Genomic DNA, 13,561 nt, shown 5'->3' on the forward strand with positions numbered 1-13,561 from the left:
TTTAAATTTTTTTTTTTGGTAGAGACCGGCTCTTTCTATGCTGCCCAGGCTGGTCTCAAAACTCCTGGACTCAAGTGATCCTCCCGTCTCGGTCTCCCAAAGTGCTGGGCATTACAAGTGTGAGCCTCCGCGCAAGTTTCCCCCATTCGTTCAGCTCCCCTCCTCCTAGATGTGAGAAATTCCAGTCTTGCCCTGGACTCTTTCTTGCAGTCTCAGGGTTTTTTCTCTTTTTTTGTTTCCATCAGGCACCAAGTCCGTAGTTTGCATGGCTCTGATGTCGGCCCGTGTCTGCCCCTGGCTACCCTTTGCAGGATAGAGCTATACTTCGTAGCTTCATTGTCAGTACCTAATGTGGGGCCACGGCGAACTAGGGCAGGAAACCTATCTGTCCCCAGGCTGCCCGCAGGCGGGAGCTCCCCAGTCCAGGGGCTGTGCGGGTCTGGCCAGCGAAAGCAGCGGCTTTGCAGCGTGCGGCTCCCGCCCGGGGCGCTCTGGTGTCGCAGCAGCCGCCAGAGTACGCGTGGGCGGAGCCTCAGCCTTCGGTCGGCTGGCCAGGTGTCCCGGCAGCTGCGGGGACTCCAGCCAATAGGGATGTGGGGCTGCTGTCCTGTCGGCCAATCACGGGGAGGGGAGGGCGTTGGCCAGCTTGGCGCTGGCTCCGGGAATATGGAGCCTTCGGCGTGTAGGCGGCGTGTCAGGTTGTTGCGGAGCTGGTAAGGTGAGGGGAAGGCCAGGTCAGGGGTCGCGGCACTCCGCTCGCGGGCTGGGAAGGGCGCGGGGCAGCTCGAGGGCAGGTGTGGGGGTCAGGCTCCGGGGCTAGGACGCGACACCAGCGCGCCGAGCGGGGCTGTGTGGGGAGGTGTGGGCTGGGAGGGCCTCAGGCCCGGAGTCAGGAGACTGAAGGAGCTGCGTTACTCGGCGGAAGACCCAAAGATGGGGCAAGGAGGGAACGCCGGAGGTCGCGGGGCCCTCTCCCCTTCCCCGCCGCGGCCTAAGACACATGGCCCAACTCCCAACTGCATCCGATGGCGCGCCGGGCCCGTGGTCGGGGTGCGCTGACCTGCCTCGATGCCGTGAAAGAGGCGGACGGACAAAGTGCAGGGTCTCCCGCGACCTCCTTGTTGGCCCCTCCCGAGGTCGGGCTGCTCTCCTGGACCTCTCGCCGCCCGGCTTTAACAAAAGTCTCATTATAGCCTAACCGACCTCCAGCGAGCGTCTTCTATGTGAATAGCCTGGATAGGCGGCACTAGTTGTGCGTAAATTGGTTTTGGGGCTGTTTGTGCAGCTCTCAGGGACCCTCTGGATTTCAGGCTCCAATGAGCAGGGGTTTTTCTGCACGAGGATATTGCACATATGTAAGTGGGCTGGATGGCTCTCCCAGCTGTTCGTTTCGTATGTCCCTAATTTTAAAGCTACGACTTAAATGTGACATCTCTTGCAAAAACAACTCTTAAAAATTTATGTGGAAGGACAGTTTGCAAGAGGAGATAGGCTACTAGAAACTTGCTTTAGTGACGGTGTGTGAAAACAGGAGAAGCCTGCCTTCTGGAACCCGACAACCCACTAGTTCTCATGATTTCTTGACTTTGTAAATCTTTGTGCAAGTTGTTTGCCTCTTTGTCCTTTCTTTTCACGTATTTAAAGTGGGGATTGATAATATATCAGTCTTACAGGGTTGTTGGTATGAAATTTGTTAATAAACAACAAAGTCCTTAGAACAGTTCCTGACGTGGAGCATTTTTTATTACTGTAACCTTCTTTCTCCTTAATATTTCTAAAGAATTCTAACCTTATTACTTACTCTTTGCTCAGAATCTCATGACCTATCACTGGTGAACCCATCTGCCTATGCTTTCCATTCACATCATTAACTTTGATCTGAGGGTATAGTACAACTGTATGACGAGGATTTCTGCTGCGTGTTTGTTTTATTAAATACGGTTGGAAACTATCATTATACTAGGCCATTTATTGTGATACCTGTGTTGGGTAAATGAAACCTGAGACCTTAGGCTGTTTATTTTTTCATTGGCCAGTATTTCATTGACAGTCTTGCTTGGCCTACACAGTTTATTTTGGAGCCAGTACCAAAAAGTCCTTGATTGCAGCATACTTGGTTTCTCATGTTTCCGGAATGTCAGTGGGACTCCGGAGTAGACTACTCGGGTAGTCTGGCAGCACTGGGGAAACTTCTTAGGAATCTAATCTTACTCTACTGTTAGGAAATCAGCAGTGGCCCCTTGGATTACTCTACAAAGCTAGTAGGTAGCTTTGGTTCAGTTTCTGGCCCTATGGCGCGACCCGCCCCCACCCGCGCGGACCCCCGTCGCGGGGGGGTGGGGGTGGGGGGGTGGGGGGGGAAGCGGTCGCACCGTGGGAGGGGTGAAACCAAACTCAGTGAAAGGGTTTTTAGTCATGTTCTGGTACTTATTGCCAGTAAGACGTTTTTCTTTTGAGATGGAGTTTCGCTCGTTACCCAGGCTGGAGTGCAATGGCGCGATCTCGGCTCACTGCAACCTCCGCCTCCTGGGTTCAGGCAATTCTCCTGCCTCAGCCTCCTGAGTAGCTGGGATTACAGACCATGCGCCACCATGCCCAACTAATTTTTTTGTATTTTTAGTAGAGACAGGGTTTCACCATGTTGACCAGGATGGTCTCGATCTCTTGACCTCGTGATCCACCCACCTCGGCCTCCCAAAGTGCTGGGATTACAGGCTTTAGCCACCGCGCCCGGCCCAGTAAGACGTTTTGTATGCAGTTTTTGTTTGTTTTGGTCTCATCTCTAATAAGCTGATATTTGCTAAAACTCCTAGGAAATGAAAGGAGAAAGCTACAAGTTTTTTGTTTTTTTTTTTTTGAGACGGAGTTTTGCTCTTGTTACCCAGGCTGGAGTGCAATGGCGCGATCTCGGCTCACCGCAACCTCCGCCTCCTGGGTTCAGGCAATTCTCCTGCCTCAGCCTCCTGAGCAGCTGGGATTACAGGCACGCGCCACCATGCCCAGCTAATTTTTTGTATTTTCAGTAGAGACGGGGTTTCACCATGTTGACCAGGATGGTCTCGATCTCTTGACCACGTGATCCACCCGCCTTCGCCCCCCAAAGTGCTGGGATTACAGGCTTGAGCCACCGCACCCGGCCTTACAAGTTAATTATTAAAACTTTACCAGGTTTCAAAGAGCAGAAGGAGGCTTGTAATATGTGTTATTTGTCTTAATTTTTCTTTGCTTTTAGGAAAAGAAACTTTGAGGAAAATACTTAAAGTTGTTAAGGTCAATCTAAATCATTTGGGGGCCACTATCCACCATTAGGAAAATGGGTTGAATGTAATCTAATGATAATTTTTCATTAGAAAAATTGTCACATAGAAAGCTACTTAAATGTGAGGGCAAAACATATTTTCTGAGGCAAGCAGTAGGTATAGGCTGGTTTAATAGACAATTTTCTTTCTTTTTTGAAAAAATTACTTTTTTTTAAAGACCGGATCTCACTATGTTGCCCAGGCTGGTTTCGAACTTCTGAGCTCAAGCAGTCCTCCCGCCTCAGCCTCCCAAAGTGCTGGGAGATTACAGGTGTGAGCCACCATGGCCAGTCTAATAGGGAATTTTCTTTCTTTCTTTCTTTCTTTTTTGGGAGACAAGAGTCTTGCTCTGTTGCCAGGCTGGAGTGCAATGACAGGATCTCAGATCACCACAACCTCTGCCTCCTGGGTTCAAGTGATTCTTCTGCCTCAGCCTCCTGGGTAGCCGGGACTACAGGCATGTGCCATCACACCCAGCTAATTTTGTATTTCTAGTAGAGATGGGGTTTCTCCATGTTGGTCAGGCTGGTCTTGAACTTCCAATCTCAGGTGATCTGCCTGCCTCAGACTCCCAAAGTGCTGGGATGACAGGTACGAGCCACTGCGCCCGGCTGGAATTTTCTCATTTCAATAGAGAGGGGTCTTGAAATTGTTCACAGAGCTTGGCATTGTCTTCCAGGATAGAGGTGTCAGGTGAGGAGGCCAGATTTGTCTCCCAAAAGGAAACACTGTGGTAAACTTCTGGTTAGGAGGAAGTTCAGAGGAGGCTCACCTTGTGAGAGTTGGGAAGAACAAAGACGAAGCTATAGTCACTGGAATTAAGACTTTAGTGACTCTGAGCATTCAGGGAGGTTTGGAAGTTGGTTAATCCTCAAGAACGCTGATGGGAGAAAGTGAAGAGCTGTATTTAATGGGTACCAGCCCCTTCTAATTCTGACGTCTCTGGTTGATGAGTATTTTTGTTTAAAAGATAAGCACTTCTTGACAGCCTGGCCACATTTCTCCCAACTGTTATCGTTTTTGATACCCAGACAACTGGTTTCATTATCGACTGTACTTTTCCTCTCTACATCTTCCTCCCCCTTCCTCTTCTTTCTTCCCAACATTTTCTCTTTTTCTTCTTTCTTTATAGATGGTCTCAATGTCAGGTTTTTCATTCGACTACAAAACGGATTTAAAAGTCCAGTTCAGGTGAGAAACGGTGAACTTGGTGTTGAGTTGAAGTTGTGGTTTTCTTGTTTTTTTTTCTTTTCCTCCTTTTTTCTTTTTTTTGAGATAGGGTCTCACTGTGTCACTCAGACAGGGGTGCAGTGGCATGATCTCAGCTCACCACAACCTCTGCCACCCAGGCTCAAGCGATTCTCCTGCCTCAGCCTCCCAAGTAGCCGGGATTACAGGTGTGCACACTACTGGCTGGCTAGCTGTTGTATTTTTAGTAGAGATGGGATTTCACCATGTTGGCCAGGCTGGTCTTGAACTCTTAACCTCAAATGATCCACCTGCTTTGGCCTCCCAAAGTGCTGGGATTACAGATGTGAGCTACCGCGCCCAGCCCGAGATTGTGGTTTTCTAAGTTAAAAAGGATGTCTCCAATTTTGAGATTATTACTGGGGCATGCAAAGTACAGTTGTCCTTGGTATCTGTAGGGGATTTGTTCCAGGACCTCACTCTCAGGCACATCATCCCAGGGATGATGCTCCCAAGTCCCCATAAAGTAGTGTAGTATTTGCATTTAACTTATGTACATCCTCCCATATACTTAAAATCACCTCTAGATTAGTTATATCAATTATAATCCTCCCCACCTTTTTTTTTTTTTTTTTAAAGACAGGGTCTAGCTTTGTCATCCAAGCTGGAGTGTAGTGGTATGGTCATGGTTCACTGCAGCCTTGACTTCCTGGAATCAAGGGATCCTCCAACCTTCGCCTCCCAAGTAGCTGGGACTATACAGGCTTGCAGCCACCACACATGGCTAATTTTAAAATTTTTTGTAGAGACAGCGTCTCACTATGTAGCCCAGGCTGGTCTCAAATTTCTGGGCTGCCTCAGCCTCCCAAAGTGCTGGGCCTATAATACTTAATACAATGTAATTGCTATGGAAATAATTGTTTTTCTGTATTGTTTAGGGAATAATAACAAGAACAAAATGGTGTGTATATGTTCAGTACAGGCACAACCAACCCATTTTTTTCCCCCAAATCTTTTTGAACCGAATTGTTGGAAAGCACAAATGTGGAACCCAGGGTTACGGAAGGCTGACTGTTATTCTCAGTGGCCATTATGGCAGAGAGAGAGACTGGTTTATTTTAAGCACATTGTATAACAGCAGCACTGTTTGTACTTTATGAACTGGGTGTGTCTGTGGCTTTTGGATGAAGACATTCCCATATTACTCACTTAAGTAGAGAGGATTAGAGTTTTGAGGCCTTTTTCTCAAATGAACACTTACCATAGGGGCTTCTCACTGTTTACCATGAAGTACACATAATCAGTCTTCAACCTGACTTTTTTTTTTCTATTTATCATTTTATATCAAATTCATTTTAATAAGAGAAAACAAGATAAACTTATCGAATGTAAAAAATAATACCTCACTTGAGCCCAGGAGTTTGAGACCAGCCTAGGTAATATAGCAAGAACCCACCTTTACAAAAAAATAAAAAGCCAGCTGTGGAGGTACATGCCTGTGTCCCAGCTACTTGGGAGGCTGAGGTGGGAGGATCCCTTGAGCCGGGGATTGCGCGAGTGCACTCTAGCCTGAGAGACAGCAAGACCCTGTCTCAAAAAATAAAATAAAAGGCTGGGCATAGAGGCTCACACCTGTACTCCCAGCACTTTGGGAGGCCAAGGTGGGTGGATCACAAGGTCAGAAGTTCGAGACCAGCCTGGCCAACATAGTAAAACCCCGTCTCTACTAAAAATATTTAAAAAATTAGCCAGGCATGGTGGTGCGCACCTGCAGTCGCAGCTACTTGGGAGCCTGAGGCAGGAGACTCACTTGAACCTGGGAGGCAGAGGTTGTGGTGAGCCACTATCTTGCCACTGCACTGCAGCCTGGGCCACAGAACAATACTCCATCTCAAAAAAATAAATAAATAAAAGAACTAGAGAAAGGAGTTCAGGGTCGTAGCTCGGAAAGGCGGGAGGCGGCCGGCTGCCTTTGGAGCCTGGCGTGGGGCACGATGCGGCGACTCCGGGAAGAGGCGGAGCTGGGTTCCACCGCTGTGGCTGCGGTTGGATAATGTGCTGGAGCTACCTGGTACCAGCTCGGGAGCCAGATATGTACATCTCTTCCCAAATCTACATTAGAAACATCATATTAGAAGCTCAAAGTTGGTCATGGTGGGCGAATTTACACCACAGAAAGCAGAAACTACTAGAGGATGTGGTGCACCAGAATAAGAGAATAAACCCAGAAACGGGAAGACATGTGATCCAGGCAGCAGGATATTTCAATATAGAATTTAATTCTGGAGTGTGAGCGGGAACCAGTTAACTACATTCATTGTCCAACCCCCACTGGTTTGAAAGAAGACTCCAAATTCGTGGCATACAAATCAGCTGTTTGGTAGCTCCACCTTATCCCTGCAGCGAAGCAGCAGAACCGCAGCAGCGGCACCTCAGGATTCGCAGGGCGGGTGGTGAAGCCTTCCGCTGAAGGAGGTACTGGTGGATGCTCTTAGCATCTCGCTTTAGCCAAGCAGCATTCAGCAGGATATTTTCACAACACTGCTGGTTGGTATGCTCAGCTGAAGGAGCTGGGTGACTCTCGAAGAAAGCCTGGAGGAAAACAACCCAGAATGCAGGATCATTACTAGCAGTAATAAGAAGTTTATATTACAGGTTATGAAAAAATACCCCCGGTCTATATGAAGGATGCATAAGCTTCAGTCATGAGAATTTATCACTGCCACCCTCAGGCTAAAAGAAAACAAGCAACTCCTTGGACCTGCATATAGGAATTCTCCCCTTAAATGCTTAACAACCTCATCAAAAGTTAATAGTAAAAGAGACAGAACCTACTGCTTTTCTTTTAGGCTAATTGTGTAGTGGTAAATACAGTCTTTGAACTAAAGACTTGGAACTTGAATAGAGGCTTGGTCATATACTAGCTTGTAACTCTGAGAAAAGTAACTGCTCTAAGTCTCAGTTTTCTCATCTATTAGAAAGTATTTACTCCAAAAGATTAAAGAGACAATCCGTAAAACATTTGACAAAATACCTGGCACCGAGTACTTAAGGACTCAACACATTTTGGCTGCTTCAAATAAAGATTAATTTTGTAAGGGTTAATAATATGAGGAAGTTTAAATTGCTGCTGTGCCCTAATTTGACATCCCATAGTAGTTTTTCTTCTTGAGACAGGGTGAGACAGGGTCTCACTCTGTTGCCCCGGTTAGAGAGCAATGATGTGACCATGGCCCGTCGCAGCCTGGGAGTGCATGCGTGCACGCCTGTCTAACTTTTTTTTCCTTTTTGTAGAGACGGGGTCGTACCATGTTGCTCAAAATGGTCTTGAACTCCTGAGCTCAAGCAATCCTCCTGGAGGCTTGGCCTCCCAAAATGCTGGAATTACAGGACTCCAGCATTTTTAATAGCATAAAACAATTTCTAAATTTATATCATAATGCTTAATGATTAAAAGTTGAATAAGCTTTTCTAATGGAGTAGACCTGGTTTCACAGAAAACAAAGCAACTTTTAAACACCAACTGGCAAAATGATAGGGCTTTTCCTTTGAATTAGTCACCACAGGTGTTAAAGACGTAATGACTGATCCATCTGATTAACCGTAGACCTCTTAGAACTCAATAACCTTATTTACACAGATGACAGTTGCTACTGTTCTAAGGCTCCTAGTTGTGGTTCAGTTCTCAGGGCCTCACGTCTCATGCCATTCCATCTCAGTAAGTAGTACCAACATTTACACACCAGAAACCTGGGGATTATCCTGACTCTTTTCTTCCTCTCCCAGATATGCTCAGATCTAGGAGAAGCCAATCAATAAATATTACTGAATTAATGATTAACAAAAAAAATTATATAAAAATAAATAAATAAATAAATAAAATAAAAACATGGTGAAACCGTGTTTCTACAACAAATGCAAAAATTGGTGGGGCATGGCACAAGCCTGTAGTCCCAGCTACTAGGGAGGTGGGGAGGTTGAGTCTACAGTGAGCTGAGATCATGCCACTGTACTCCATGTATTCCAGCCTGGACGGCAGAGCAAGACCCTATCTCTTAAAAAAAAAAAAAAAAAAGAACCTAATTGGATAAATATTTTTGATAGAAAACTTAGAAATTGCTGCTTCTTTATGATCTGAAATAGAAGAATAGAGGAAGTAATAATCTCTTATTTTAAAAAATGACTAATAACTTTTCATTAAAATACATAGGGTTCAGAAAATAATTAGCTCTGTTTGAACTGCTAGAATATTTCAAAAAGTTTTGTTGACTCAGTCATCCAAATGCAGGAGCCCACCTTTATGAAGAGTGCCTGGTACAACAAGGTGTTGTATTAGTAATACAGTAATGGTTTTGTAGGAGTGTCAAGTACTTATAGTCTTGAAGTAGACCAGTAGGGAAAATTTTAGAAGAATCTAGAATCGAGAAAATTTTAGAAGAATCTAGAAATCTTTTCATTTTCTTTAGGACAAATATATATATATTTAAAAATCAGAATTCCTTGTTATTCTCTAATAAACATTTTGGGTGTTACTAAGCCTTGATCAGTGCACCCGACCGTTTCTCTTTTGTCACTAGCATGACTCTGGCACTGAACAGTGCCTGAGGAAGAATGAACTGAACAGGGTCAAGAGGAAGAGGTGGCTTTGCTATGTAGCTTGAACACATTCTTGCTAGCATTTATTTCATCAGTTACTTCCACGCAGATACCTTTCTGGTTACTTCTGTGAAAGTTCTTTTCTTATTTAATGCTGTCTTTGATTTTATTGAGATGAAGAAGGTGAGGGGAGAAAGGGGGAAAGAATTCAGGGACTGTGTTCAAAAACACTCCTCTCTAAACCTTACAGTTAATTTTAGGGCAACTTTTTCAGCTATAAAACTAGTGAAATCGTTTTGAGTACCCCTATAGTTTATTGGCTATAGGGGAATTTTATACAAAAACTAATGATTTCAAACCCAAACTATTCATTTATTTATGACAGATAGGGTCTTGCTCTGTAGCCCAGGCTGGGGTGCCCCGATCACGGCTTACTGCAGCCACAACCTTCCAGGCTCAAGTGATTTGCCCACCTCAGTCTCCCGAGTAGCACGCACCACGACGCCCTGCTACTTTTTGTATTTTTTTGTAGAGACAAGGTTTTGCCACATTGACCAGGTTGGTCTTGAACTCCTTTGCCCGCCTTGGCCTTCTAAAATGCTAGGATTACAGGCTTGAGCCACTGCACTCAAACTTTTGTTTTAACCATAGAGAAAAAAAGTGTTGAAGTTGTATATGTTTTAATATTCAGTATTTCAAACTTTCTTAGGGGCAGTTTTTTTTTTAGTAGAGACAGGCTTTTGCCATGTTGGCTAGGCTGGTCTCAAACTCCTGACCTCAAGTGATCCGCCTGCCTTGCCTCCCAGAGTGCTGGGATTACAGACATAAACCATCCTGCCTGGCCAAGGACAGTTTTTATAACAGATTTGGTCTGTATCAAATTGTTCTTTCACAGTTCTTGTAAATGCTGAGAGAATATGCAGAATTACTGTTAATTAGATGTTAGAATTTATTATAGCTAGTATGTGTTTTTGGGGATAACTTAATTTTTATATAATTTCAAAATCGAGGGAATATGGAAGAGCCACTTAAGCCAAATTAGGGAGTCAGGAGTGCTTTTCCGAGAGGGGGTTTCTAATATTTTATATTTAAGTAGCACTAAGACAATCTAGTAGTACATTAGGCTTAAGGAAATAAATTCCTGTCAACTAGACAGCTGTAGACTTCTGATTATCTATTGCAGAAGCTTTAATCAGAGAGTTCAACTGAACATACCTCAAGTGTTTGTTGAGAAGCTGAACGAATCTATATGACCTGGACGTTTTTTAAAAGGCAAATAATACATGTACCTGGTGAAACTTTTTTAAGTGCAAAAGGTATACCGTGTATAATCAGTGAGAGGTTTTCCTTTCACATGACCTCATTTGGGCTCTCCTACTCCTTCCTTCTCACAGGGACGGCCTTTATTACCAGTTTTTCGTGTGTCCTTTGGAGATTGTATGTGTACGTGTGTGTTTTCTCTTTTTTCTTTTTGCTACATAAATGATAGCATGCTGCTCAACAAATTTTTTTTTTTGACTTGACAACATGTAATATTTTCAAGATTGTTTCCTATCAATACATGATAGGTCATCTTATTTATAGTGGCTGCATCGTATTCTGTCCAATGAATGTGCACAGTTTATTCAATCAGTCCTCTTCTAATATCCAGGTTGTTTATAGTCTTTTGATACTACAAACAATGCTGTGGGAAATATCCTTGTACATATTTCCTTGTATGAGTATTTTTTGCTTTTTTTAAAAAAAATACATTTTTAGGAGTAAAATTGCTGGATCAAAGAACATGTTAGATTTTTGAAATTTTAAACAGAAAATAAAATTTTGTTAGCATTTTTATCTTTCAAGACAGTCTTATAACGTTTTTTTTTTTTGAGACAGGGTCTTGCTTTGTCACCCAGGCTGGAATGCATTGGCCCAATCACCACTCACTGCATCCTTCACTTTCCTGGCTCAGATGATCCTTCCACCTTGGCCTCCCAGTACTATAGATGCCCACCACCACACCCAGCTAATTTTTTTTCTTTCTGCTGTTGTCACCCAGGCTGGAGCACAGTGGCACGATCTTGGCTCACTGCAAGCTTTGCTACCTGGGTTCAAGAAATTGTCCTTCCTCAGCCTCCCGAGTAGCTGGGATTACAGGTGCTTGCCACCATGCCCAGCTAATTTTTTGTATCTTTAGTAGAGACGCGGTTTTACCATGTTGGCCAGGCTGATCTCCAACTCCTGACCTCGTGATCCGCCTGCCTTGGCCTCCCAAAGTGGTGGGATTACAGGTGTGAGCCACCACACCTGGCCTTAATTTTTCTATTATTAGTATAGATAGGGTTTCATCATGTTGACCAGGCTGATCTTGAACTCCTGACCTCAGGTAATCCACCCGCCTTGGCCTCGCAAAGTGCTGGGATTACAGGTGTGAGCCACTGTGTCCGGCCTACACCCAGCTAAATTTTGTATTTTTTATAGAGACTGGGTTTCACCATGTTGCCCAGGCTGGTCTCGAACTCCTGGGCTTAAGCGATCTACCTGCCTTGGTCTCCCAAAGTGCTAGGATTACAAGGCATGAGCCACCACACCCAGCCAGTCTTACAACTTTTGTTAGAGTATGGGATAAAATAGTTAGATTACATTTAACCATGAGTGCCATTCTTTTTCCTGTCAATCACTGTTTGATAGGAAGAAGCTTAATGGGTTTAAGAGAAGGTGACACTTTATGGTTGGGGGTGAGCTAGAATATCAAAGCAGTTTTAAATCTTAATTGTGATGGTTACTTATCAAAGTATTGCTGAGTTGATTCTGGTTCATTGTGTCCTAACTCTGGATCATTTCCTTAATGTGATGAAGTAACTGAAACAACCTGGTGCTACAGCCCTGGAGAGCAAAACTGTCTTAACATTAACTTACTGCTTCCATATGGGTCATACATTTTCCTTTTTTTTTTTTTTTTTTTGAGATGGAGTCTCGCTCTGTCACCCAGACTGGAGTGCAGTGGCGCGATCTCCACTTGCTCCAACCACCGCCTCCCAGGTTCAAGCAGTTCTTCTGCCTCAGCCTCCCGAGTAGCTGGGACTACAGGTGCGTACCACCACGCCCAGCTAATATTTGTATTTTTAGTAGAGATGAGGTTTCACCATATTTGCCAGGCTGGTTTTGAACTCCTGACCTCATGATCTGCCCTCCTCCCTCCCAAAGTGCTGGGATTACAGGTGTGAGCCATGGTGCCAGGCCACGGGTTGTAAATTTTTATGGAGACTTAAATGGCCTGGCCCTTTCTATTCCCTCTCTAGTGGGTTTTTTTTTTTTTTTGAGATGGAGCCTTACTGTGTTGTCCAGGCTGGAGTGCAGTGATGTGATCTTGGCTCACTGAAACCTTCACCTCCTGGGTTCAAGTGATTCTCCTGTCTCAGCCTCCCAAGTAACTAGAATTACAGGTACCCACCACCATGCCTGGCTAATGTTTGTATTTTTAGTAGACATTTTGTATTTTTAGTAGGAGAATTGGTTGAACCTGGGAGGTGGAGGTTTCGGTGAGCCAGGATCTTGCCAATGCACTCCAGCCTGCATGACAGAGTGAGACTCCAACTAAAAAAAAAAATTTTTTTTTAAGGCCTGTTTTGCCTATTTTGGATAATAATCTTCCTCAGATGCAGAGTAGACATTTCTGTGTCATCTTTTTTTTTTTTTTTTTAGAGAAGGCCTCACTGTGTCACCCAGGCTGGAGTGCAGTGGTATAATCACGGGTCACTGCAGCCTTGACCCCCGGGCTCAAGCAGTCCTCCTAGTTCAGTCTCTCAAGTAGCTGGCACCACAGACGTGCACTACCATACCCAGTTAATTTTCTAGTACCTTAAATGGGATATTAATAATCATTACAAAGATAATTCACAGCCTGGCCAACATGGTGAAACCCCGTCTTTACTTAAAAAAATACAAAAATTAGCTGGGGTTGGTGGTAAGTGCCAGTAATCCCAGCTACTTGGGAGACTGAGGGAGGAGAATCACTTGAACCCTGGAAGTAGAGTTTGTGGTGAGCCAATATTGCACCCTTGCACTCCAGCCTAGGTGACAAGAGTGAAACTCTGTCTAAAAAAAAAAAAAAAAAATAGCAATTTAATTGTTCACCTCATTGTGATCAGGGCCACAACTGGAAACTTGAGTTATTTTTCTTTTTTCTTTTTTTTTTTTGTGCCATCATGCCTGGCTAATTTTGTATTTATTTTTAGAAGAGACAAGCTTTCTCCATGTTGGTCAGGCTGATCTTGAACTCCTGATCTCAGGTGATCTGCCCGCCTCAGCCTCCCAAAGTGCTATTCTCAGAACTGATGGACGTATAAGGAAGGACTGTTTGTCTCATACCAAATAGCTCAAGACTAACTGATGTACTTCTTGAATTTTTTGATTCCTCAGTGTGCCAAGTTCCTCTTTTCCTGGAAGAGCCATGTATAATTCCAGATCTGACTTGTGGTTTCCAATTTACTGTG

General features: G+C 44.4%; 1 protein-coding gene across 1 annotated transcript in view; it reads left to right on the forward strand.

The window, feature by feature from the left end:
• Positions 1-636: 636 nt before the first annotated feature.
• Positions 637-13,561, forward strand: part of LOC100403822 (natural resistance-associated macrophage protein 2) — a 42,219-nt gene continuing 29,294 nt past the window's right edge. The window contains 3 exon segments of the mRNA XM_035256787.3: positions 637-713; positions 4,432-4,490; positions 12,034-12,155. Coding sequence (XP_035112678.2) covers positions 4,432-4,490; positions 12,034-12,155 — 181 coding nt within the window. The 5' untranslated portion in view covers positions 637-713.

The sequence above is a fragment of the Callithrix jacchus genome, chromosome 9 (assembly GCF_049354715.1).
Source record: "Callithrix jacchus isolate 240 chromosome 9, calJac240_pri, whole genome shotgun sequence".
Classification (NCBI taxonomy): Eukaryota; Metazoa; Chordata; class Mammalia; order Primates; family Cebidae; genus Callithrix; species Callithrix jacchus.